The sequence below is a fragment of the Pristis pectinata genome, chromosome 2, assembly GCF_009764475.1.
Source record: "Pristis pectinata isolate sPriPec2 chromosome 2, sPriPec2.1.pri, whole genome shotgun sequence".
Lineage (NCBI taxonomy): Eukaryota > Metazoa > Chordata > Chondrichthyes > Rhinopristiformes > Pristidae > Pristis > Pristis pectinata.
Genome location: NC_067406.1, coordinates 114900688 through 114924103, shown reverse-complemented (window position 1 = coordinate 114924103; position 23416 = coordinate 114900688). Strand labels below are relative to the sequence as shown.

At 38.2% G+C, this 23416-nt stretch overlaps 1 protein-coding gene across 5 annotated transcripts in view; it reads left to right on the top strand.

The window, feature by feature from the left end:
• Positions 1–23416, top strand: part of fbxw7 (F-box and WD repeat domain containing 7) — a 235794-nt gene that overhangs the window by 39529 nt on the left and 172849 nt on the right. For 4 of the 5 annotated variants that reach the window (XM_052010115.1, XM_052010111.1, XM_052010114.1 and 1 more), the window contains exon 1: positions 8482–8677. The exons of the other annotated variant lie outside the window; for it this stretch is intronic. In XM_052010115.1, the coding sequence (XP_051866075.1) occupies positions 8537–8677 (141 nt within the window). In that variant the 5' untranslated portion in view covers positions 8482–8536. Of the gene's footprint in view, positions 1–8481; positions 8678–23416 lie in introns of those variants that run through there. 5 annotated transcript variants of the gene reach the window in all.

Sequence of the window (23416 nt, the reverse complement as noted above, 5' to 3'; positions counted from 1 at the left end):
CCATCGTTCATTACAATACCGTAGAGGTATTAGTACCATGTCAAGTGATTTTGCGTATTTCCCAACTTACTGACAAAATCAACTCATGGACTTCTGTGAAAACAGAATCCATTTATAATCTGGGTCAGCCTGGATCTGTGAGACTGTTGTGGTTGCTTTGTGGACAAAGTCGTTGATGAAGATATTTGGATAATGAGTTAATGAGTGCAGTTGGAGAGAGAAAACAAAGGAACATAAAAGCTGTAAAATAAAATGTGGAGGAGGAAGAGAGTGAGAGTGTAAAAATGTAAAAGCTGTGAAATGCAGGGCTTCAGGAAATGCACAGTAGGTCACGGGGATAAAAAACGAGTTATCTGAAGGTGTAGAATTTGACCTAGAGGTTGGAAGGCAGCAATTTGCCTGTTGCTACACCTGTCTTCTTGCTTCTTGTCTTTCTCCCCACCATCCAAGAATAACTGCTTCCAGGCGAAGCTGTGATTTACTTGCACTTCTTCCAATTTAGTGTACTGCATTCAATGCTCAGAATGTGGTGTCTCCATTGGAGAATCCAAATGCAGATTGGGTGAAGGCTTTGCAGGCTTATTGTCTTATCCATCCTTCCTACCTTCTTTGCAACTTAAATCTAACTTGTTTTCTCCTATTCCCAGTTTCAACAAAGGGTTTTTGACCTGAAGTATTGACCGTAATTCTTTCTGCAGATGCTGCTTGACCTAGTGAATGTTTCCAACATTTTTCAGTTTCTTTTCCAGTTTATTATTCCCCATCCAAGTGCTGTAATTTTGTACGGTAATCTCTTGCCTTGTAAAAGTGCAAATGCACAATATTCTTTGGTTTCCTCCTTATCTATTCTGTTACCTACAACCACAAAGATATGTCAGACATTGTATCTCATTTATAAATCCACACTGAGTGTCTAATTCCATTATTATTTTGAAAGTACCCTGTTACCACTGTCTTAATATTAGATGCTAGCATTTTCCCTATTACTTATGTCAGGCTATCCCAGATAATGTCAGTTTCTTTCCTTAATTACATTAACAGGTTATAGATTACCTAAATATCTTTGAAATATCAGTTGTGACGATTTTTATGCTGCTGCATATACCAAGTTCATTTTCAATGCAGCTATGCCTATAAAGTGCTTGAATTATTTTTAAGCAGCCTATGGACAATCACCATTGAAGCTATGGTTCATCTGGTAGTTCTTCATAACATCCTTCTGCATAATCAATAGACTATTCTGCTTTTGCTTGCAATGCATGGTTAAGAGGGAACTGTCCTGAACCTTGTCCAAAAAGATTGACCTCCAAGGCATGTTTCATATTCGGCAATCTTCTGCAGAATTAGTTGGCTGCCAAATAGCAGGAATATGCCTTACTCAAATAAAAATATTCTTCTAAGTTAACTCTTTGTGTGCTAAATATTTTCTTTGGCAGCCTACAAAGTTCTTGCCATTTTACCTGCAGCCGCTAGAGAAAAGGTAAGTTGGCAAGTTACTTGAGCATGAATAATTTTGCTTCTGCAGATTACAACTCCAGCTGTCTCCAAATGCATTGGATAGAGGAATGCTGCATTTCCCTCATCAATCCTCTTAGTTATTCAGGAAAGCAGCTATCAGTTAAGCAAGACAAGATTTACTTTTAACAAATCTATGTTGGCTTTCTTTAATCAATTCACACTTATTCTGTCCTTGATTGTTGTATCTGGAGCTTTCACCACTGCAGAGGCGAAACTTGTCTGCAGCTTCTGGGTTTATCCTTGCATACTTTCTTGAACATGCTGCTTGACAGACAATACTCTGAACTGAACTGTGGTTCAATAATAAGATGCCCTCAAGAGTCTTCTGAACTACTTAACTGTTCTATTTTGTCTCCTTGGTAATTACCCATTCCCCTTCTGCCTGTATTCTTGAGCTGTGGAATAACTACCACCAAAGACACGCTAGCCACAAAACACGGCTTCACAATAGACTGCAGTGACATCAGCTTTTGGTCATGTTCCAAATCTTGGAGCCCAAGCTCTTCCAGCTAATATTTTCTGCATCAGTAGTTATCGAGGACATGGAAAGTGTCCTGCATTCTTGTGATGCAGGATGTGGGTTCCATTGGTCTGGAGTGCCCTGCAAGGCCAAATGGAGAAGGCTCCATGTACATTCAGAATCCCTAAGATGGTGAAGCCCAGCAAGCAACTACCATAGACTGGCCTGATGGATTTGCAGCTATTTTTGGCCTAAAGTATCATGTGGGTGATCTGTTCCTGCATTTTCCTGAAAACCTTGTCATCTTCTACTAATTCATTTCAAGTGATGATAAGCTGGTGGAAGCACTGGATGTAACAAAGGCTTCAAGATTAGGCAATATTCTTGTACTGTTGAAAGACTTGGGCTCTGGAACTATCTGGCCTCTCACCAAGCTGTTCCTGTACAGTTAACAAAATTGATGTTTGCCTAACAATGTGGAATATTGCCCAAGTGTATCCTGTTCACAAAAAATGCAGGATATATCCAATTACTGCCCCATCTATTGATTCTCAGTCATAAGGAAAGTGTTGTCAACAGTTTCTGCAAATTGACATTTTCCAATAAACTTACCGATTCTCAGCTGAGAGTTGCCAGGGCCATTCAAACTCAGATTTCATTACAGCCTTTGTCTCAACATAGACAATAAGTTTGGCCTGTTATGAAAGGGAATTATAGAACTATTACAGTTTAGAAGGAGGCAGTTTAGTCCCTTGAATCAATGCAAGCTGCTTGCATGAGAAATTCACTCAGTCATATTCCTCCTCTCATTCCCAGTTGCTCCACAAATTTCTCAAGTACCTTAAGTTTTTTTTCATATCTCCCTGATATCTTTTGCCCATTACTTTAAATCTTATGTCCTCTGGTTCTTGCGCTATCTATTAATGGAAACAATTTCTTTTCCCCATTTATTTTTTCTCAACATGTTACGTACAGCTCTGTCCAACCTCCTGAATCTTTTCTACAAGGTAAACCATCCCAGCTTCTCCAAAATAACTTTGTAATTGAAATTCCTCATTCCATGAACCTTGATTCCTTGAGCTCTCTGCGCACTTGTTTGGGCCTTCACATTGTTCTACTGTGGCCTAACAATTCTAGCAAGATTCAACAAATAATCCCATTTTTACATCTGCTTCCATTTTTGAAGCCCAGGATCCCGTGTGCTTCACTAACTGCTCTCTAAAGTCCCTCCATTTTCAATGATTTAGGCACTTATACAACAGGTTCCCTCCATTTTTGCACTTTCTAGAACTCTGTCATTATTTCTCATTCTTTCTGAAGCATGTGACTTCACAATTGTCTGTATTTAATTTAATCTTTCACATACCTGTGCATTCTGCCAGCCTATCTAGGTCCTCTTGCCGTCTATTACTATTCTCCTTGCGATTTACCACAAGTTTCATCATCTACATATTTTGAAATTTACCCTGTGCTCATGCCCTAGTGATTGGAAAAGAAGTTTTCTTGGTACTGATACCTGGGAAACAGTACTGCCAGTCTTCATCCAGCCTGAGAATTAACAATTCATCATGGTTCTATGCTTTCTGCCCATTGACCACTTCCTTCTCTATGAATCCCAACACCCATTTAATTCACTGGGGCTAATTTATTGCTTACCAGCTTTTATGTGAGATTCTATTAAACATCTTGAGAATCCAAATGGGTACATTTACATGCATTCCATTATCAGCCAGCTCTGTTGCCTCAAACAAAAATGCATCATGTTAGCCAAGTGTTGTTTGCCTTTAAAGAATCTGTGCTGGCTCTACTTTTAATTTGAATGTGAGGGGATGTTCTTCTAGTTAGCGTTTGGCCTAGCCCTGGCAGTAGAGAAGGCCAAGGACTGGCAGTCACTTTAGGAAGGGGAGTTGAAATAGCATGCAACCAGGATGTCAGGTTTCTGGTTCTCCTATCCTCTCCCCTGAACTGGTTCTATCTGCCCCTCATCCCTCCCTTTATCTGGTTCCTTATCACCTTCCTTATCAGACTCCAGCATCTGCAGGCTCTTGTGTCTTCACATCACTATCCAGCCTCAGTCTCTCCCTCTCTCCCCACCTCCCCTTCCTGGCTCCATCTGCACCCATTTTTTCCTGTTTCCTTGTTTGTCTCTACCTATCACCCACTGGCTACTGTCTACTGACTCCACTTCTCCCCCTCTCCTACCTGGCTCCATCTGTCCATCTCCCTCATCACCTGGTTCCACTTATTGCCTGCCAGAGCTTGCCTTACCCCTCCCTTTCACCTTTTTATACTGGCTATCTGCCCTCTACACTCTGTCCTGATGCAGAGAGTCGACTCAAAACATTGACTATCTCTTTGGCTCCACAGATGCTGCTTGACCTGCGAAGTTCCCCCTGCAATTTGCTTTTTTTCTCCAGATTCCAGCATCTGCAGTCTCTTGTGTTTCCAAAATGTTTAAACCATTGTTTTTTATTCCCAGCTCCACCAATTACCTGTCTGATTAATATATCCCTCCCTCATATTTTATACAAGAGTTTCTCTGAAATGCCTTTAGGACCTGAAAGGACATAAAAAGATGGGTGTTATATGCACCATTCCAACTGCTGTCTCATGTGACATGTTTGGTAGCCTCAAAAAAAACACACCTAAATTGAAGCATGAATTGGGAAAGAGAGCTATTTATTTTTGATGAACCAATGCATTTCTGAATTTTCGGTAATGATATGGAATTCTAAAAGTTTGCTCTTGTATTAGTTTTACTGGTCTAAAATTGCCATTTTTGTTGTTCTTTTCCTTTTGATCCATGGTTCTGTCTCTCTAACCTGGGGTGCAATTTCTTCATTGAAGTGAACTGAAAATATTGTGACTATAGCTTCTGCATTGCCATTTCTATAGCCAAGAAGCATATGTTTAAGAACTGAATATAGTAATGGGCTCTGTTACAATAAGTTCCACAGTTTTGTAACATGGTGCCATTTTGTCTTCTGGTTTGAATCTGGAAAAAGGAACTTGATTGATGCACTGGAGGCCTCATCCCATTAGAACCTAGCTTAGGGATATGCCTTCATGGAAAGGGGATGGAATGGAAAATGGAGAGCAGCAGATCCAATTGAAAATAAATTGTGATGTTGAAATATGCCTAATTTGATTGTAAACCTTCAACATTTTAAAGATGTTTGTTTTTCCTGCTAATCAAATGATATAATTGGGAAACAAAATAACATGGATTGGCATTTGCATTTCATTCTGGTGGCTGCTCATGAAACTTCTGAGATGGGAAAGATTTGAGTGAATAGTACCCAGCTGGGACAGAATTGTTTTGATTTAGTTGCTTAGCTTCTTCTTCACTGCTTGGGCAGTCCCTTGGGATTGAACAGGATTTGTTTCTGCTTCAGCTCTGAGAAATGGATGACACCTGAGCTTGAATTTTTTTAATGTGGGGTGATTATTGCAGACTAGCTACCATTTGCTCTTGAGTGAAGTTTTGGGCAAATGTTAAGGAGGCCAAAAGTAATTGGAGACCTGGCCAAACACATCTTATCCACACTCCTCGGTGGCTTCCCCTCCCCCATACATTCTCCCTTCACCATCATTTTGATTCTATCCCTTTCTCAGTCCCTCTTCCTTTAGTCTACCTAATTTTGTTCCCTTATTTATCTCTCCATGTCTCTCTCCTCCCACTCAATTCCTTTCCCTTTCACACATCTTCTCTGCATATTCCTCTGCTCTCTGTACCCTCCTACCCCATCCACCTGCACTCTCCAGTGCTTGCTGGTCACTGTCTCCAATGGTGAGACTGCTCACCCTCTTGCCACGCTCCAGTTGCCAATCACTTCCCACCCATACTGGGTCCCAGAAACCTCACTTCCTGAAGCCTTTGGCCTAGCCTAGAACCCTCCCAATAAACGTTGGAAAAATCTTCAGCTGCTCACAGCTGCAACCTAGTGTCATCTAAATGTGGTCTCCTAATGCTCTGCAGGTGGGCTGGTGAGTCTAGGGGGCTCTGTAGAAGCAGATACATTCTGTAAAATCAGGAACATTTTAGTTGTCAGATATCATGGTGCAACAACAAAGGGATTGGGAGGCATTCCATAAAGTAGGATTTACTATAGATTTTCTAGCCAACATTCCTGTGTAATGTTGCAGGCAATTTCTTTTGAGGCAAACAATATAAAACTGCAAACACTGCAGTTTTAAAAATAAGATGTCTGTTTCCACAGATCTTGAAACTTAATTATGTGAGGTTGACAAATAATTTCATGAGGCATTATGTACCAGAGGTTTACACCATTATTCAATTGCCTCAAGTTATCTTTTGCATCCATGCCAGGAAGAAACTGTCTATTTTAATTCCTCTTGGACAAAGGCCATACAACTAAGTAATTTGGCCATATTTAAAATATAGCTCATTGGAAAATGTAAAGGCTCCTTTAAGAGGTGTACTTTGGTGCTAAATTATTCTGTTTGAATCTACTTTCAAACTAGCTCATTTGTGTTGTGATTATATCTAGTTATATTTATTTAAAAGGATTTGCAGATTCTGACACATTTTCTAGGGATTTCTAGTTTGGGATCTTCTGTCAAAGACTGTGAAAGCCCAACTGAAAAGTGAATTTTGGGGCTGATTTGGCCAGAGAAAAATATTTATGTAACCATTTTAGTGCTATTTGAATATATAACTAATCATATGGTGTTTTAAATCTTGCTTAGTATGGGGAACTATACTTTATATCATTGCACAACAGTGGTCCAAAGGGCAACAAAACTGTGGGTGAATTTTTTGTACCTGCTCAGTAAAATAGCTTAGATTACATATGAATTCCTTGATTACATATGTTCTAGCTCTAATATTGTCATTTACTGCTGAAATTGTGTGAATGCTTGTAAACCTCCAAATACATATACAATTGCTGTTAATGAACATTTGCTGGGAGCTGCTGGTAGCTTGCGATACACTGTTTTTATTTTACACTGTACAGTGGCTCTTTGAATGTGATGTGATAAGTGTTCTGTCTTTGGGAGGTGGCTTTGCAGTAATGAAGCTTGCTAGCAGATTTATGTAAAACTAGCTATTTTCCCCTCAATTTTTAAATCCAGGGCAGGTATGTATGTTTTGATCAAATTAATAGGATCAGATGCTAAGGCAGCTGAATCATAACTGCCGATTAAGGCTGAGGATTCCAAGCAACATAGAGCAGTAGATTAGCAAAAGGTTAAATCATTTTCCTCTCTTCGTTCACAATGTAGTGTGATGCTTTAAATTCATGAGTAAAGGTATCATTTTCAAAGGAACCTGAATCTTGGATTTTGAGAAGAGTGATAAATAAAAGGAATCGTGGAAACTAGCTAAATGACAGTGTTGTATGTTTTTGTGATTTTTTTTTCCCTGTTTGGGCTGGTATTTAGGATGCAGTACTTTAAATATCGCTTTTAAACTGAGATGACAATTACATGATTTTAATTATGATATTACTAAAATAGTTGCATGATAGCTTTTATTTGTAGCTGAGATTGAAGGACTTGTGCACTAAGAGGGCTAGTTATTTAAAATCTGTTTATCTGGTGAGTAATCAGGTTAAGTGTCTGAGGCAAGATAAAGGCTCTAACCATTGTGAATTTCCAGGGTGGGGGTTGAAAGATCCACTATGAACCTTAACATACACAAAAGCCAGTTGCATGTGATGGGTGGATATTATTCATTTAATATGCTCACATGCATTCTATATCAAATTGAACTCGATTATCACCAAAAAACTGTTATTGTATATGGAATACATTTTATTAGTTCCAAACTGCAACCATTTTTAATTTCATGTAAATAGGTATCTCTAAAGGTTTCCAGTTTTTTATATTAAACTATCAATTGTTTCAACATAAATCCCTAGCGAGCAAAGCAGTATAATTATCTTCTTGTGGTTCTGACTGTGTGATTGACAGTTGTTTAAAGGGTAGTGTCAGGAAGGGTGCATTGGCTTTAACTGGGGGTGGAGAGGGAGGAAAATACATTGTGTTTTCCTGTTGATTTAAGCACTGCAGCAGCAGTCCTCTTTAAGGTATTGAGCAGATTCTGGGCTGGGGACAGAGGGGTGTGGCCTACTTCAATTGAATGTTGGGAACAGCAAGAGTCCAGTGACTGAGGGAACAGATTGGTTTGACTGTGCTGAAGTGGCATATAGCACGGCCGGAAACATGTGTTAAGGACTGTTTATCAATGGCAGTGGCTGGAGAGAGTACTGTCACTTTCAAAGTCTTCCTCAAATTTATTCTAGCAACAGATTCTCAGCTTTTGTTTCCTGCTGATTCCAGTATTGGAGAGAGGAAAGAGAGCCAACATCACTTTACCTCCCCCAGCTGTGATTAGCTAACCAGTCTTTACTGACAGTTAAATTGACAATGAGATTACGACTACTACCTTTCCAGGAACTAGGGGGTTTTCTCTTTGTCAGTCGTGATTTAAACTGGAGAGCTGTGGAACGAGGCACTTGGGCATTTTATACATGTGAGATGATACTGATTTACTGAGAATATCTGAAGAGAGTTGTCTAATTCAGTAAGTCAATGTGTGGCTGTGGTTGCAGTATAATTTCTTCTTTAATGAAGAGGCTGGGACGCCCAAACTGCTGCAAAGATCATCTTTCTTGCAGTTTTACGTCAGGACAACTAGAAAGACTTTCCAATGGTTTGGTCAACCATCAAAAGGTAAATACGCTCAAGTTCATTACATGTCCACAGTAATTTCCAATATATTTGGTGCAGTATGGAGTGAAAAAGGATTATTAAGAATATGTGCCAGTTCTCCCTGACCTTGCATGTAGCTATCCAATATCATATTTGGCCATGATCAGTCTGTGAGCAATAGAAATGTACTGCAGTAATTGATTTTGTAATAGGATCAGGTGATTTACTGACCTTCCTCAGAAGTTCTTTCCACTGGAATAGTGCATCACCACCTTAATGGTTTCTGTGATTTGATGTTTTAATTGGTATTAGTCATACAAGTTTCTGGAAGTTGAGACATGTTTAATTTTGTATAGCTGATGGTGTTTGTATGCGAATGTCTTCTTAAAAAAAAATCAACTTCCCTGCTATGAATGCTGTACTTGGACTAAAGTAATTATCTAACAGTTTTGTGTGCATATAGACGTTAAGATTAAGTTACTGGTCATAATTGTTGGATAGGATTAACAAAGTTATTTGTGCTTTCCATTGTTAAGAAAGAATTGAAAAGCAACTTGTGGTATTTGCATATGCAGAGTTGAGGTCTAAAATCAAAATCACTATTCGGGGTCCTGTTTATTTTAAGCTTTGTTATACCATATCTCTCATGAAATTTTGAAGTTGCAGAACTGCCCACTAGAGATTTATAAACCACAGCAGAAAGAGTTGCGGCTTGTCCATTTGAGTGTAGATGAATTTTCAACAGCATGATATATTAATATCTATTGAGCAGCCTCACTAGCTTTGCAATTTAACTTTTACATCTGTAGTGCCTCATCCTTCAAATTTTAATAATTGGCGATTTTATAAAATTGTAAATATTTGCTTTTTCTCTGGCCCTTTTAATCTTTATAACCAACATGATTCTCCTTTGCATTGTGCACTCTGATTTTGCCTTGCATTAAGTCTCTAACTTGCAGGGCCTAAAACAGGAAGTACTTGGCCTTGTACAGATTCTTCAGTCTGACTGGTGAAGAAGAACAAACATGGTACACCTTGTTCATACAGGTTCCAGATTCTCTGTCAAGAGTGCCATACTGTTATGTCACCCAAAAGTTCAGTAAAGTCAGTTTTCTTCACTTAAAGTTATTATCTCTCTCTCTCTCTTTTAATATATATTTAGTTCTGATCCATCCTACTGGATATCACAATATACATGGCAAACGTTTAATATTTATTTGTTAATTTACTTGAAAGTATGGTCTCTATGTCTGTTTAGTAATTCAATCTTATTCGTTAGTTGTGCCTTACATTAAGGGGCATAAAATGTAGTCATCGTTACAACAGATTTTTAAAAAATGTGGCAAAAAACATAATCCTTAATGTAAAATCTACTTTTGTAATTAACCGGTGAATGATTAAATGTTGTAATTGTTTACAGCTCTCCATTCTTGGCATGTAATTTTTCATTTAGCAAAAATTGTAACTACTGAGATGAAAAAAAGCACTTCTGTGTATATATGGCTGTGGGTAATTTCTCGATAGAAGAGGAAGCAGCAACCAGCTTGCTGCACATTGAACGCTCTTTTGGTGAATGAGAGTTTAACCTTGGACTTGCATTATGTAACAGAAGTTTTTGTTGTTATGTGGGGATGGGGATACTGAAAAGTTATTAATTTCTCCACATCAAATGCAGTAAATACAAAAGGTTTTGAATCAGATTGCTGCAATCTGATTCGCAGCTTTCATTTAAATTCTTCCATTCATCTGCCTCCCATTCTCTAGTGCAGGTATTTGAGCAATTCATCACTGCACTATCAATCTCTTAGAAAAGAAGCAAGGGGTATTCTGAGACAATTCTTTTACACTCCATAACATAAGCATTAAGGGTCCCAAGTTTCATTCCCTAAATTTAGAATCTTTTCATTGTGAGTCTTATGTATGAATAGCAGCAGGGCTTTTTTTGCTTTAAGAATAGTAACATTGATTTCCAACAGCAGCTATGAATCTGCAGAAAGAGGATACAACAAGCAGAGGATTTGTTTATGGGAATCTCAAACACAATTTGAGGTACACAAGGTATTGATGCCTTTGCAGTGTGCTGTAGTTTCTCAGCTTGTTCTGTATCTACATAATCCTGCTTGAGATTTGTGATTTTTAACAACATTGAATAATGAATAGTTGCACTATAGAATTATGAAAAGCCATTATTAGAGTTCAACAGCAGAGAAATGGCCCTTCAGCCCATTGTCCATGCTGACTATCAAGCTTCATTTGCACTAATCCTATACTAATCCCATTTTATATTATCCCCACAATATTCATGGCAATTAATTTACCAATCTACATTTCCTTGGAGAAACCTAAGTACCCAGAGGAAGCCCACACAGTTCAGAGAAAACATGCAAACTCCACATAGATAGCACCAGAGATCAGGATTGAATCTGGGTTTTTAGAGCTGTGTGTCAATCCTTAGTTGATGACAAAGTTAAGTATAGGACACACCAATCAATCTGTTGCACCAGAGATGGCCAAACCACAACCTGCAAGATGTCTATTGCTCTTTTACGTTCGAAGTGTGGCCTTCAAAGATGGATACTCACACGTGGATATTCTAACTTCGTCAGACATACATCAGAAGGACTGTGACTTCCACTGTATTCTCTAACTTGACATGTTTCGGGGTTGGGAGGGTGGTTGTTGTTGCAGTGGGCAATGCGATTCAGCCCAAGTTGCCCTCTTGCCTCATTAGATTGGCCACAAAATGATCAATGTGTGTTGCATTGCAAGCTTATGCCATTAGATTGTCGAGGAGTCGGGCTGTATTCAGCCTTTTTAGGAATACATGGTGTTTATGTGATCTTTCCGCAACATATTTCTATAGAATACATAGTCTGTGGATTACAAGATATGCTTGCTGCTCCTAAGATTTTGAATGTTAATAGTCCTGCATTAATTTCAAGGATGATCATGACATCAAATTATAAGAAACTTGGCAATGGAGAAGAAAATACAAGTTTTAGCATGAACTTGTTTCTCCTGCTAAAGCTGAGAAACTGCTTTACCTTATTTCTCATTCCCACAAAGAAAAATCCAGACTGACACGAATCCAGCTTGGAGCAGGAATTCACTGCAGTTCTTCAGCACTTCTGCTGGGGTATCTGCTCACCAAATCTGCAGCACTTTCAACCTAGCACAGTAACAGTAAGCCAATTAATTTAAATGGAGAGAAACAACTTTGGGTAATACATGTTTTGTATTAATTGATTTTAGTTTTGATTTCAAAATTCTAATCATTTTTTGAGTTCTTTTTGTTTCATCTGCGTGGGTTTCCAGGTGCTCCAGTTTCCTTCCACATTCCAAAGATGTACAGGTTAGGAAGTTGTGGGCATGCTACGTTGGCGCCGGAAGCATGGTGACACTTATGGGCTGCCCCCAGAATACTCTACGCAAAAGATGCATTTTCACTGTGTGGTTCAGTATATGTAACTAATAAAGATATCTGTTCTGATCTTATCTGATCTGAGTTTTGTATGTTTTTAAATTACAGCTATTTAGAAGCATTCAAAATCCTTGACATATTTGACTACCAGATTAGCAGAGAGCATGACTAAGCTAGTTGTCAATTATTTTAGTTATTACAGTAGTTTTCTGGGCAGGGCTTACACTGGCCTGCCCATGTGATGCATTACATTATACAATATCTTGCTGCTGCACAAGGCTGATTATTGCTTATGTAGGTGGCACGTGCCACAAATCCACTTATGTTAATTATCTACTTACCACCCTAGTCAGTAGAGTGTGCAGGGCTTGCAAGTCTGATATCTGCAGACAAGCCCTTGGTAAAACAATTTCTCATCTCTAATCTATTTCAGTGTATCTAGTACCTTTTTCTTTTGTTATAACTACCTCATGTATATTCCTCCTGGATATGTTCCAGATTTAGGATGGTATGTGTCATGAATGCCATACCCACAATAACCTCTCTCTTAATCCTTGGTTGGAACCAAATGTTCCTTAGCTGTTTCGAAATTTATCCCTCTTTGCTAATCTCCACCTTAAAAGATATAAGCAGAACTGGCTTTTCTAAGCAAGAACTTACTCTGAATCTTTGGCTTCACACAATTCAAAAATCCAGAATATTTTCTTACATAAAGCTATAACATGGTGCATGTACATGTAAATTCTTTTCCTTCTGAAATTTTTGCACATTATCAGCTGATGAGTGAACAAAACACGTACACAAGATGGCCAAATTGTTAATTTATATTGACAGTCTTTGAGGAAGTCAAGCTTGGAAAGGTTAAGAGTTTTAGAAACTGGCATGGTAGTGTTGTGGACATGGTAAATTCATAGATCAGTAGACAGCATTCTGGTTCATTAATCCATAGTCATGATTGTGCTGGATCCCCATCATCCTTTATTTCTATAAATGCCAATGTTGGGGGGGTGGGGGAGGGGGAGGTTTAAACTAGTACAGCAGGGGTACGGAAATCCATGCAGAAAGACAGGGAACCAAAGCAAAAGTTAGAAAAGAGAAAAGTAAGAGTGGAGTACAGAAAAGCCAAATGCAAAAGACACAAAGATTATTAGATTCTAAAGGGACAATGTGTGTTAAGGGCACTTTATCTGAATGCCTGTAATATTTGAAACAAGGTGAGTGAACTTTTGGCACAAAGCCATTACAGAAACTTGGTTGCAGGGTGGAGATGATTGGAAATTAAATATCCAAGGGTATCAGGTAATACCGAAGGATAGGCAGGAAGATAAGGGAGGTGAGATAGCACTCATAATTAAGGATAAGATCAGGGCCATAGTGAGAGACGATGTAAGATCTAAGGAGCAGAATGTTGAACCCATATGGGTAGAGATTAGGAATAGTAAGGGGAAAATAATCACTGGTACGAGTTGCCTATAGTCCACTAAATAATGACATTACAGTGGCACAGGCAATAAACCAAGAATGGAACAGCAGTTGTCGTGGGGAGCTTTACCTTGCACGTAGATTGGGCAAATCAAGTTGGTCGAGGCAGTCTTTAGGAGGACTTCATTAAAGTGCATCCGTGATAGCTTTCTTGAACGGCATGTTACTGAACCTACAAGGGAACATGCTATCTTAGATCTGGTCCTGTGCATTGAGACAGGTAAAATTAATGACCTTGTAGCTTGGGACCCTCTTGGAAAGTGATCACAATATGATTGAATTTCTCATACAAATAGAGGGTTAATAGTTCGATCTAAAACCAGTGTATCATGCCTAAACAAGGGAGACTACCTCAGGATGAAGGAGGAGTTAGCTCACATAGACTGGGAACACAGGCTATATGGTGGGACAGTTGAAGAGCAGTGGGAGACTTTCAAAGAGATTTATCACAGCGCTCAACTGAAGTATATTCCGGTTAAAAGCAAGGACAGTAAGGGTGGGGAGAACCAGCCTTGGATAACTAAGGAATTAAGGGAAGGCATGAAACTAAAAGCTCATGCATACAAAGTCACTAAGAGTCGTGGGTAACTGGAAGATTGGGAAAACTTTAAAAATCAACAAAGAACCACTAAGCAAGCAATAAAGAAAGGGAAGATAGATTATGAAAGTAAACTAGCACAAAATATAAAAACAGTAAAAGTTTTTATAATTACATAAAGCAGAAGAGGCTAGCTAAAGTGAACATAGGTCCCTTGGAAGACGAGAAGGGGGAATTAATATTGGGTAATGCAGAAATGGCCGAGGCTTTGAACCTCCACAGTTGTCTGGGTTAGAGTATTCCAAAGATTCAAAAGTTTCTTGTCTGAGAGAAGTTTATTCTTGTCTCCATCTTGCACAAGAGACTTCTTATTCTAAAGCTATGCTCTTGTAAATCAAGACCCCGTCTCAGCATCTTTGTTGTCAAGCTGCTGTGGTATCTCATGTTTCTGTAAGATACTCATTCTTCTAAACTCAATGTGTTCAACCTTTCCTCATAAGATGACCCCTTCAAACCAAGAATTTATCTAGCAAACCTTTGAACTGCATTCAATGCAAGCATACCCCACTTAAATAAGAAGCAAAGGTGTATATATAGTGCTTCATTTGTTATCTCAATAACCCTGTAGAGTTGAAGTATGACTTCGTTTAGTCCTCCATTCCCTCTGCCATAAAGATCATCCTTCTATTTGCCTTCCTAATCAACTACTTGCTAATCTTATGTTTCATTTATGAGTATGTCCAGATCCCCTTCTGAAGCACCATTCTGTAGTCTTTCTATATATAAACAAAAAGGTGCTTTTCTGTTCTTCACATTTCCTCACATACTCAGCTGCCAATTTTTCTCAACTCATTTAAACTATACATCTTTGCAGACACATTGTGCTTCCTCAAAACTAAATATAGAAATTCCTAGGAATGCGATAGAATTCAAGCAGAACTTTGAAAGGTTTGTTCAAGAATAACAACTTAACACTGCAATTGAGGATGTTGACTGCCAGTAGTGAGAAATTCTAGAAAAAGCTTTGGAAATTCGATGTTAAAAATGTAATAATTCTTATAGCCAACAATAATGACAGTGGACTTTACTAAATAAATGGTCTACTCTTTTTCCTTATCCCTCTGATGCAATGAATTTGAATTTACAAGAAAGAGTGATTTAACCAATTCGTGTTTGAGATCAATAAGATGGGATACTGTTTGCAGACTGGTTATCAAATTAGTTACCTGAACTAGAATTTTTTTTGGAGTCCTGCTACATGCAGGCTGGTGTTTTTGTTTTCTGCTGTTCTTTGATTTTTGAAGTTCCTATCACTAAAATCATTAGCAATATATTTGAAAATTTTGGGGGGGGAAAACTAACATAACCTGAGATCACAAATACTGATTTAAAATTAACAGAATTTAAGTAATTTAGTGTAAATCATTGGTTTAATTCAACAGGTTTGTGAAATTGTTTGCAACTCATATCAGTAACTCCAATACCCAGATGGTGTCTTTAACCTTGAGCATATTATCTTGTTTTCAAATCGCAGCTATCTAAATACAGTTATTCCAGTGGGACATTGAGCTGAAAATTTAAAAAAAACTGCCTTGCTGGAAATATAAAATAAAAACAAAATCCTGGAAACACTCAATAGGTCAGGCAACACCTGTGTAAAGAGAAACAGAATTAATGTTTTTGGTCAAAAACAATTTGTCAGAATTGGGAAAGAAAAAGCCATATAGTTTTCAGTCGCAGAGAAGGTGGGGAGGGATGGATAAGGCGATGGGAATATCTCTGAGAGGGTTTGGTTAAGGTTGCTGAAGAATAAATTGTAAAGGCATTGAATTGTTTGGTGAAGAATTTGCTTTGGTTAACAGGTCTGTTTATCTTGTGTATGAATTATTTTATCAACAGACTGAATCGTTACATCTACGAAGCAAACTGCTGTAGATGTTGGAAATGCAAAATAAAAACAAATTCCTGGAAATGCATGGGAAGAGCATTATTTGTGAATAGAAAAACAACTACAGTTTCAGATCAATAACCTTTCATTATGACTGGAAAATGTTAGAAATCAACAGATGTTAGGATACAGTGAAACTGGTTTGGGAGGGGAGAATTAAGGGAAAGGTGTGTGGTGAGGTGAAAGATGAAGGAGCTTAAATGACAAAAAGGGATGGTAGTGCAAGAAGGAGATGGCAGTGAGAGAATTTGAATCTGAAATTGCTGAAGGAAAATGTTATGAATGGTGGAAATCTGAAATTAAAATGGAATAATCATTATCTGAAATTGTTAACCTCAATTTCAATAAGGCTGTTACGTACCTGACAGAATGACGAGGTACTGCCCCTTGAGCTTGCATTGAACTTCATTGGAACAGTGTAGAAGATGGAAGACACAAGCCTGATTTGGAGTGAGTCTTTCTAATAAACTTTATAACCTCACTTCAGAGCCAATCGATTATCAGGTAGTATTAAAAATGGCTTACAGAGCCAAGTCTAGAGGTTGCAAAGTTTGTCAAAGAATGGATCAAGTTTTGTTCTCTTCTATCCATTATCAGCCTAAGGGTGGTTTACCATCATCAACCCAACTGGGATCTTTAAATACACAGTGATCTTCCTGGTTGGTATGGCTCAGCATAATTTCAGGTGATGTATTTTAGTTTGGTTATCTGGATTCATTAATTCATTTCTAATTAAATACTTATCTTCCTTTTCCTATTCAATGAAATCTTGTTATGGGGATTGCACATCTTATGGATACCAGGGAAATGCTTTACAGACTGTATCCCAGTTAATTTAGCATATAATTAATCTTAGAAGTTTGAAAACAAAGATTTATAACTATGGAAGAATTTCATTAGAAATTAATATAACTGGGGCACAGAGACTTTGGAATACACAATACCTCTCACATGTATTGAATAAATAAGCCAGCTGCGTTGGAAAGAAAAACAGAAAATTTTGTATCATTAATACCAAACATGAAGCAAGCAATGTATCCAAGAAACCTACTTTTGAAGAACAGTAATCTTCTTGACTGTTTCCCAAATAGATCCATAACTAAATAAACATATAACACCAAAACCTCTTAAAAGTTGCTTAATATGAAGAGAATAATATGGCTAGGTCTGCACTATGGCCTTATGAGGTAAGTGCACAGGCCAGTTGTTTATCTTTCTCCTGTTTTCCCCTGAAGTAAGGGAAATCTTCATGTTCTCTGTGGAAAGAGAAACAGTGTGAACATTTCAGATCTGTAATCCTTCATCAAAACATTGCTGGCCTTAGACCTGAAATATTAATTTTATTACCTTTTCCCCACAGATGTTGCATTTGTGCCACATTTTCTGCATTTCACAGCATTTTCTGTTTTCACATTTCCAGTTTCTGCAGATCTTTTTATTTTCGTCAGGTTCACTGTCCTTTCATGACAGGTCAAAATACTTTGAGTCACCTTGTATATTTTCATTTTCCATGTCTTACATGTGCAATTAAATGTATGTTTGTGTCATATTTTCTGATTATAATATAAACAACTGTTACTTGCCTGACTTAAAACTTGTTTCTCCCCACTGACATACATGGTAGCTGGGAAATTCTAGAATGCTAATTACAAAAAAAACCAGAAAATGCTGGAAATACTTAACAGGTCAGGTAGCTTCTGTGGAAAGGGAAACAGAGTTGACGTTTCAGGTCGAAAACCCTTCTTCACAACTGAAGTGTTTTTGGTTCTACTGAAGCAACTGTTCTTGCTGAGTGTTTCCATCATTTTCTGTTTTTATTGCAGATATCTCAATGGCTTTTTGGTTGGGTATATTTTATAGTTTGATTATGAGTCGTGAAAGCCAGGTCAATCCTAGGTTTGATGCAGGTTTTTGCTTTATCATCTGACCATAGCCATACGTGTCAGAGGTGCTGCAATTGCCCTCCTTTGTATTCAAGGACTAAGATGATGGAATATCAGCTGAGGTAAAGGAATATTATTTTTTTTTGACATGGTTGCTGACAGCTTAATATGTCCTGTGTACAACTGGCAGGTCAGGCAGGACAGAGCTTCATGTAATCCTTTATACAGAAAAACAAAAAACAAAAAAAATTGGTTGAAATCAACAGTTTGCCTTAGTTATGGTACAGAATTTTGTACTTCTGCAATTTTTACCCTTTATTTCCTATTGCAAATATTTCATTCCAAAATCAATTCAGAGGATAGAACTAAATAGAAGATATTTGTGGATTTGGCAAAAACATGATAACATTCTCTGCTAGAATTGAACAAAGAACTTCATTTGGAGTAGGAATACATTCCCTCAAGTTTGCCCCCAATCAATAAGATTTTGGTTGATCAACTCCCTCAACTAGTTTCCATACTAGTTCACTATCTCTTGATTCCCAGTGTCCAAAATTTTTTGTTCTCGGCCTTCAATTTATTAAATGAGCTGCATTATCTGACCTGCAAATGGCCGTGACTACTGTACTCACCTGTATTTACCGACATTTCCAGTTGGAAAGTGGTTGCATTCACAGAATCGGTGGTAAACTGCTGACCCTCTAACTACCTATATGCAGATAATCTGATCCCTTGTTGCAGAGGAAAACAGTTAAAGATTTAAGGTGTAATAGTTTGTCATATGGTACCTGGAGGCAGCCAGCAGCAATGATGATTTACCCTTTCCTCTTGGATCCATAGAACACAAGAAATTTAGGAGTAGGGCTAGGCCACCTGGCCCCTCAAACCTGCCCACCATTCAACAATATCATGACTGATCAACACTGGCCTCAACTCCTCTCCTGTGCCATTTCCCCACAGCCCTCAATTCCTCAACATTTCAAAGAATTATCTATCTTTACCTTGAATATTTCAAATGATCTTGCCTCCACAACCCTTTGGGGTGGAGAATTGCAGAGATTCACCACCCTCTGAAGAAAAGAATTTCTACACACCTCTGTTTTAAATGATTCTGCAACTTGTAATAGAGCAAGCTATTAAGGCTGCTGAGAGAAGGGCAGAGGTGAGGAGACTTGCTTCAGATGTTGAGTTTGAGGGCCAAGGTTGAGATGTTTAAATGTGATATACTGTTTTCTTAATTCTCTACATTCTGTGCAGGAATTGAAATATGTAATTAGTTTCACTATCACAAGAGACTATATGAAATGGATGGAGGAGCTGGTGGGGGCGGGGGGGGGGGGGGGTGGTGGGGTGAGAAATGAGAGAGCCATCACAAATTGTACAAAGATCACCCTTACAATAAGACCATCATTGTCTAGCCTTTGCCAGCAAAATGAGCAGCCAAACTGTAAGTAGCTGTCAAAAAGCAGAGTGGATATTCTGGTCCCTGGGGATAATTCCAAAGACACAGTCCTCTAAGAAATTTTTCTTCATCCAGTATGAACTGTCTCTCCTGCCAGAGAAAACAACATCTTAGTATTTATCATGTCAAACCTTCATGAAATCTTGGATGTTTCAAGAAAAATCACTTCAGTCATAATTTCAGAGAAGGTAATTCCTTTCTATGTGATGCATCCTTATGAGAAAACCTTCCAATTCCAGGAATCAAGATAATTAAAATTTATTGCATTAAATGTTTCTTATGTAAGGAGACTGAATTTGCCAAACTCTTTGTATTGGATCACAACTTCGTTACTCTTGTAATCTAGCCTCTTTGAAATTAAGACCAGCATACTCTTTGGCTTCCTAATTCTGTTCTGATTTGTGTGCATGGGAAACGGTCTTTGCTGCGTATTGGCACTTACCAGTCTCTGTACCTATTTAAATCTGCTTTCCTGTTCTTTCTTCCAAAGGTGAGTTTCACATTTCCCACACTGTTTCCACATTTTTGCCAGTGATATGCCTTTGCAACCTCTTGCATTTTTTTTTCTCATCTGGATATAATTGTCACCAAATGTTGATGCATTGCACTATGTTCTGTATCTAAGACATCAATTATAGATTGTAAAGAATTGAAACTTCCACAAATTTCCCTGTAATGCCCCCATACTTGCTGATCTAAAAATGACCTGATATTTTCTACACTGCTTTGTTGATTGAGAAATCCTACTAAATTATCATTAATTTCTTGTGTAAGTGCCATTATGTGGCATTGTACTGAATAGACTTTGAAAATCCATATGTAACACATTCATTGGTTATTCCTACCTAGCTTATTGATTACACTCTCCGAAGAAAAACTGAACTGATTTGACTGCCCGATTTGGGAAGAGCAGATGTGATGGAATAAGATGAGAGTGGGGGAAGAGGTAATAGTAGCTCTCATGATATAGGAATGACATAAAAGCAGAATCAGATTTATTATCATTGTCTTATATGACATGAAATTTGTTTTGCGGCAGCAGTACAGTGCAAAGACCATAGAAGTACTATAAATTACAAAATAAATAGTTCAAACAAAAAGGAACGATGAGGTAGTATTCATGGGTTCATGGACCGTTCAGAAATCTGTTGATGGAGGGGAAGAAGCTACTCCTGAATCGTTGAATGTGGGTCTTCAGGCTCCTGTACCTCCTCCCTGATGGTAGTAACAAGAAGAGGGCATGTCCCAGATGGTGAGGGTCCTTAATGATGAATGCCACCTTGAGACCCCGCCTCATGAAGATATCCTCGATGGTGGGGAAGGTTGTGCCATGATGGAGTTGGCTGAGTTGACAATCCTCTGCAGCCTCTTGCGATCCTCTGCATTGGAGGCTCCATACCAAGCAATATTGCAACCAGTTAGAATGCTCTCCACCGTACAGCTATAGAAATTTGCAAGGGTCTTTGGTGACATGCCAAATCTCCTCAAACTCCAACGAGGTAGAGCTGCTGGCATGCCTTCTTCATGATTGCATCAATGTGTTGGGCCCAGGTGAAGCAGTGAGGAATCATTTTGGTCCAGATGAGCAGAAATAGAAGTAGCATTGGTAGAGATAACAATAGGTAACGAAAATGTGAATGCAGTGCTTTACAGGTCCACAATAACAGTAATACATGAAAACAATTAATTAAAAATAAAAAAAAATTTGTTTCAAAGGAAATACCATAATCATGAAAAACTTCAATTGTTTTTAGACTGAGCAGAGCAAATCAAATCGCCAAAGATAATTTGGATGATGAGTTCTCCAACAGTATTTTGGAAAAATGTGTCATGGAATCAAATGGAAGAAATTCTACTCTAGACTTGTGTAATGAGACACAATTAATTAGTAATCTTAGTGTAAGGAATTCTCAGGGAAAACTGATTGCACTATGACATGTTGCATACATATCGAGAGAGACTCACTAACTAGCGTCTTGAATTTAAGTGGAGCAAATTATGTGAGTAAAAGGAATGCATTGGCTAAGATTGGGAAATTAGATTAAAATGGCAAGTATTTAAAGAAGTATTTCAAAATTCTCAACAAATATTCCATTGAGAAATAAGACTCAGCATGAAAAGTGATCTGTTTTCCATAAGGAGTTAAGCAAAGTGCGAAGTTTCTTTTACAAAGAAGCTTAAGTTGTCAAGAAGACTAGTTAACTTGAGGATTAAGAAACCTTTGGGAAGCACATATTTATGACTACAAAAATTAATAAAGTTAAATTATGAAGGTGGAAATTAATAGAGGGGAAGTGAAATTATGATAGTAGATAAGCAAGGAAAATTAGAAAAAACTCTAAACATCTACAGCTGTGTGTGTGGGGGAGAAAGTAGCTGCAAAAAATATGTGGCTCATAGAGCCAATGAATTGAGAATGGGGAATAAATGGCAGAACAAAACAATTATTTTGTTAAATCTTTGCTGCAGAAGATGCATCTTCTGAAAATAGACAAGAAATGAATGCTTAATGACAATGAGGAACTGAAGGTAATTAACATCACTAAAGGGGAAAATACAGGAGAAACTAAGGGGACTGAAACCAGACCAATCCCCAGGACCTGCCCTCTTGCACCTTAGGATTTTAAAAGAGGTGACTGCAGAGAAAGTGGGTGTATGAATGATTGACCAGTCCATTGATATCTTGCTGCAGCCTTGAAATTTCTACCTCACTAGCAACTACATGGACAACTTTGGTATCATAAGACTTATTAATTGTGGCCCATACAAGTCCAAACCACTAAAACAGTATATTCTGTGGAACCACACTGCCCTCATTTTACCAAAATTACCCTTGACTATTACCGTTTGTTGTCTCCTACTGAGTCAATTTTTAATCCAAGTTACCACTTTCCTGTGAATCTCATGGGCTTTTATTTTCTTGATCAATGTGCCATGTAGGATTTAATCATTTAACTTTATCAAATGCTCTACCCTTGCTAAAGTTCAGGTAGACCACATCAAATATGCCATCAACACTCCTCCTTATTTCAAGAAAATGAATAATCAGACATAACCTTCGCTTAAATCCATGCTGATTGTCTTTCAATAACTTGTGCCTCTTAAAGTATTGATTTGTACCATTCCACAGTATTTTTTTCAAGGAAATTTCTACCATTGATATAATTACTTGATCTTGGTGTCGAACTGCTTGATTGTTCTTGAAGCTGCATTCATCCAGGCAAGTGGAGTGTATTCTATCGCACTCCTGACTCGGAGTCATAGAGTTATACTGAATGGAAACAGGCCCTTTGGTCCAACTTGTCCATGCTGACCAAGATCTCTGTCTGAGCTAGTCCCATTTGCCTGTGTTTGGCCAATATCGCTCTTAGCCTTTTCTATCCATGTACCATGACTTGAGCCTTGCAGATGGTGGACAGGCTTTGTGGATTTAGGTGGTGAGTTACTCACCACAGGATTCCTAGCCTCTGACCTGCTCTTCTAGCCGCATGGTGTATGTGGCTATTCCAGTTCAGTTTCTGGTCAATGGTAACCCCCAGGATATTTGATAGTGAGGGGTTCATGATGGTAATGCCATTAAATGTTGGGGGTAATAGCTGGATTCCTGAATTCCTCTGCATTCTAGAATGATTTACTACACCCCTACCTTCCACATATAAGTCAAAATCAATTTTGCTCCTCATCCTTAAAAGTATTGTTGTATTCTTTTTCTATGTTATTGATACCCATGTGGACAACAACCACTGATTGTTCATTCCCTAACCAACCAAGAATCTCCTTGACCTGGGCACCTAGGAGATAACATATCATGAAACCATGTGTGTGACTACAGAAATTGCCCCTAACCGTAGAATCCACAATCACAGTAGTTCTCTATCTGACCCTGTACGGTTGAGTCAACCAAGATGTCTTGAAGTTGACTCTAGTCATGCTCCCTTTAGAAAGCGTAGCCTTCTCCAGTATTTTAAGATGAATACCAGTTAGAGAGCATGGTGCGTTCAGGGGAGTCCTGTACTAGCTGTCTGT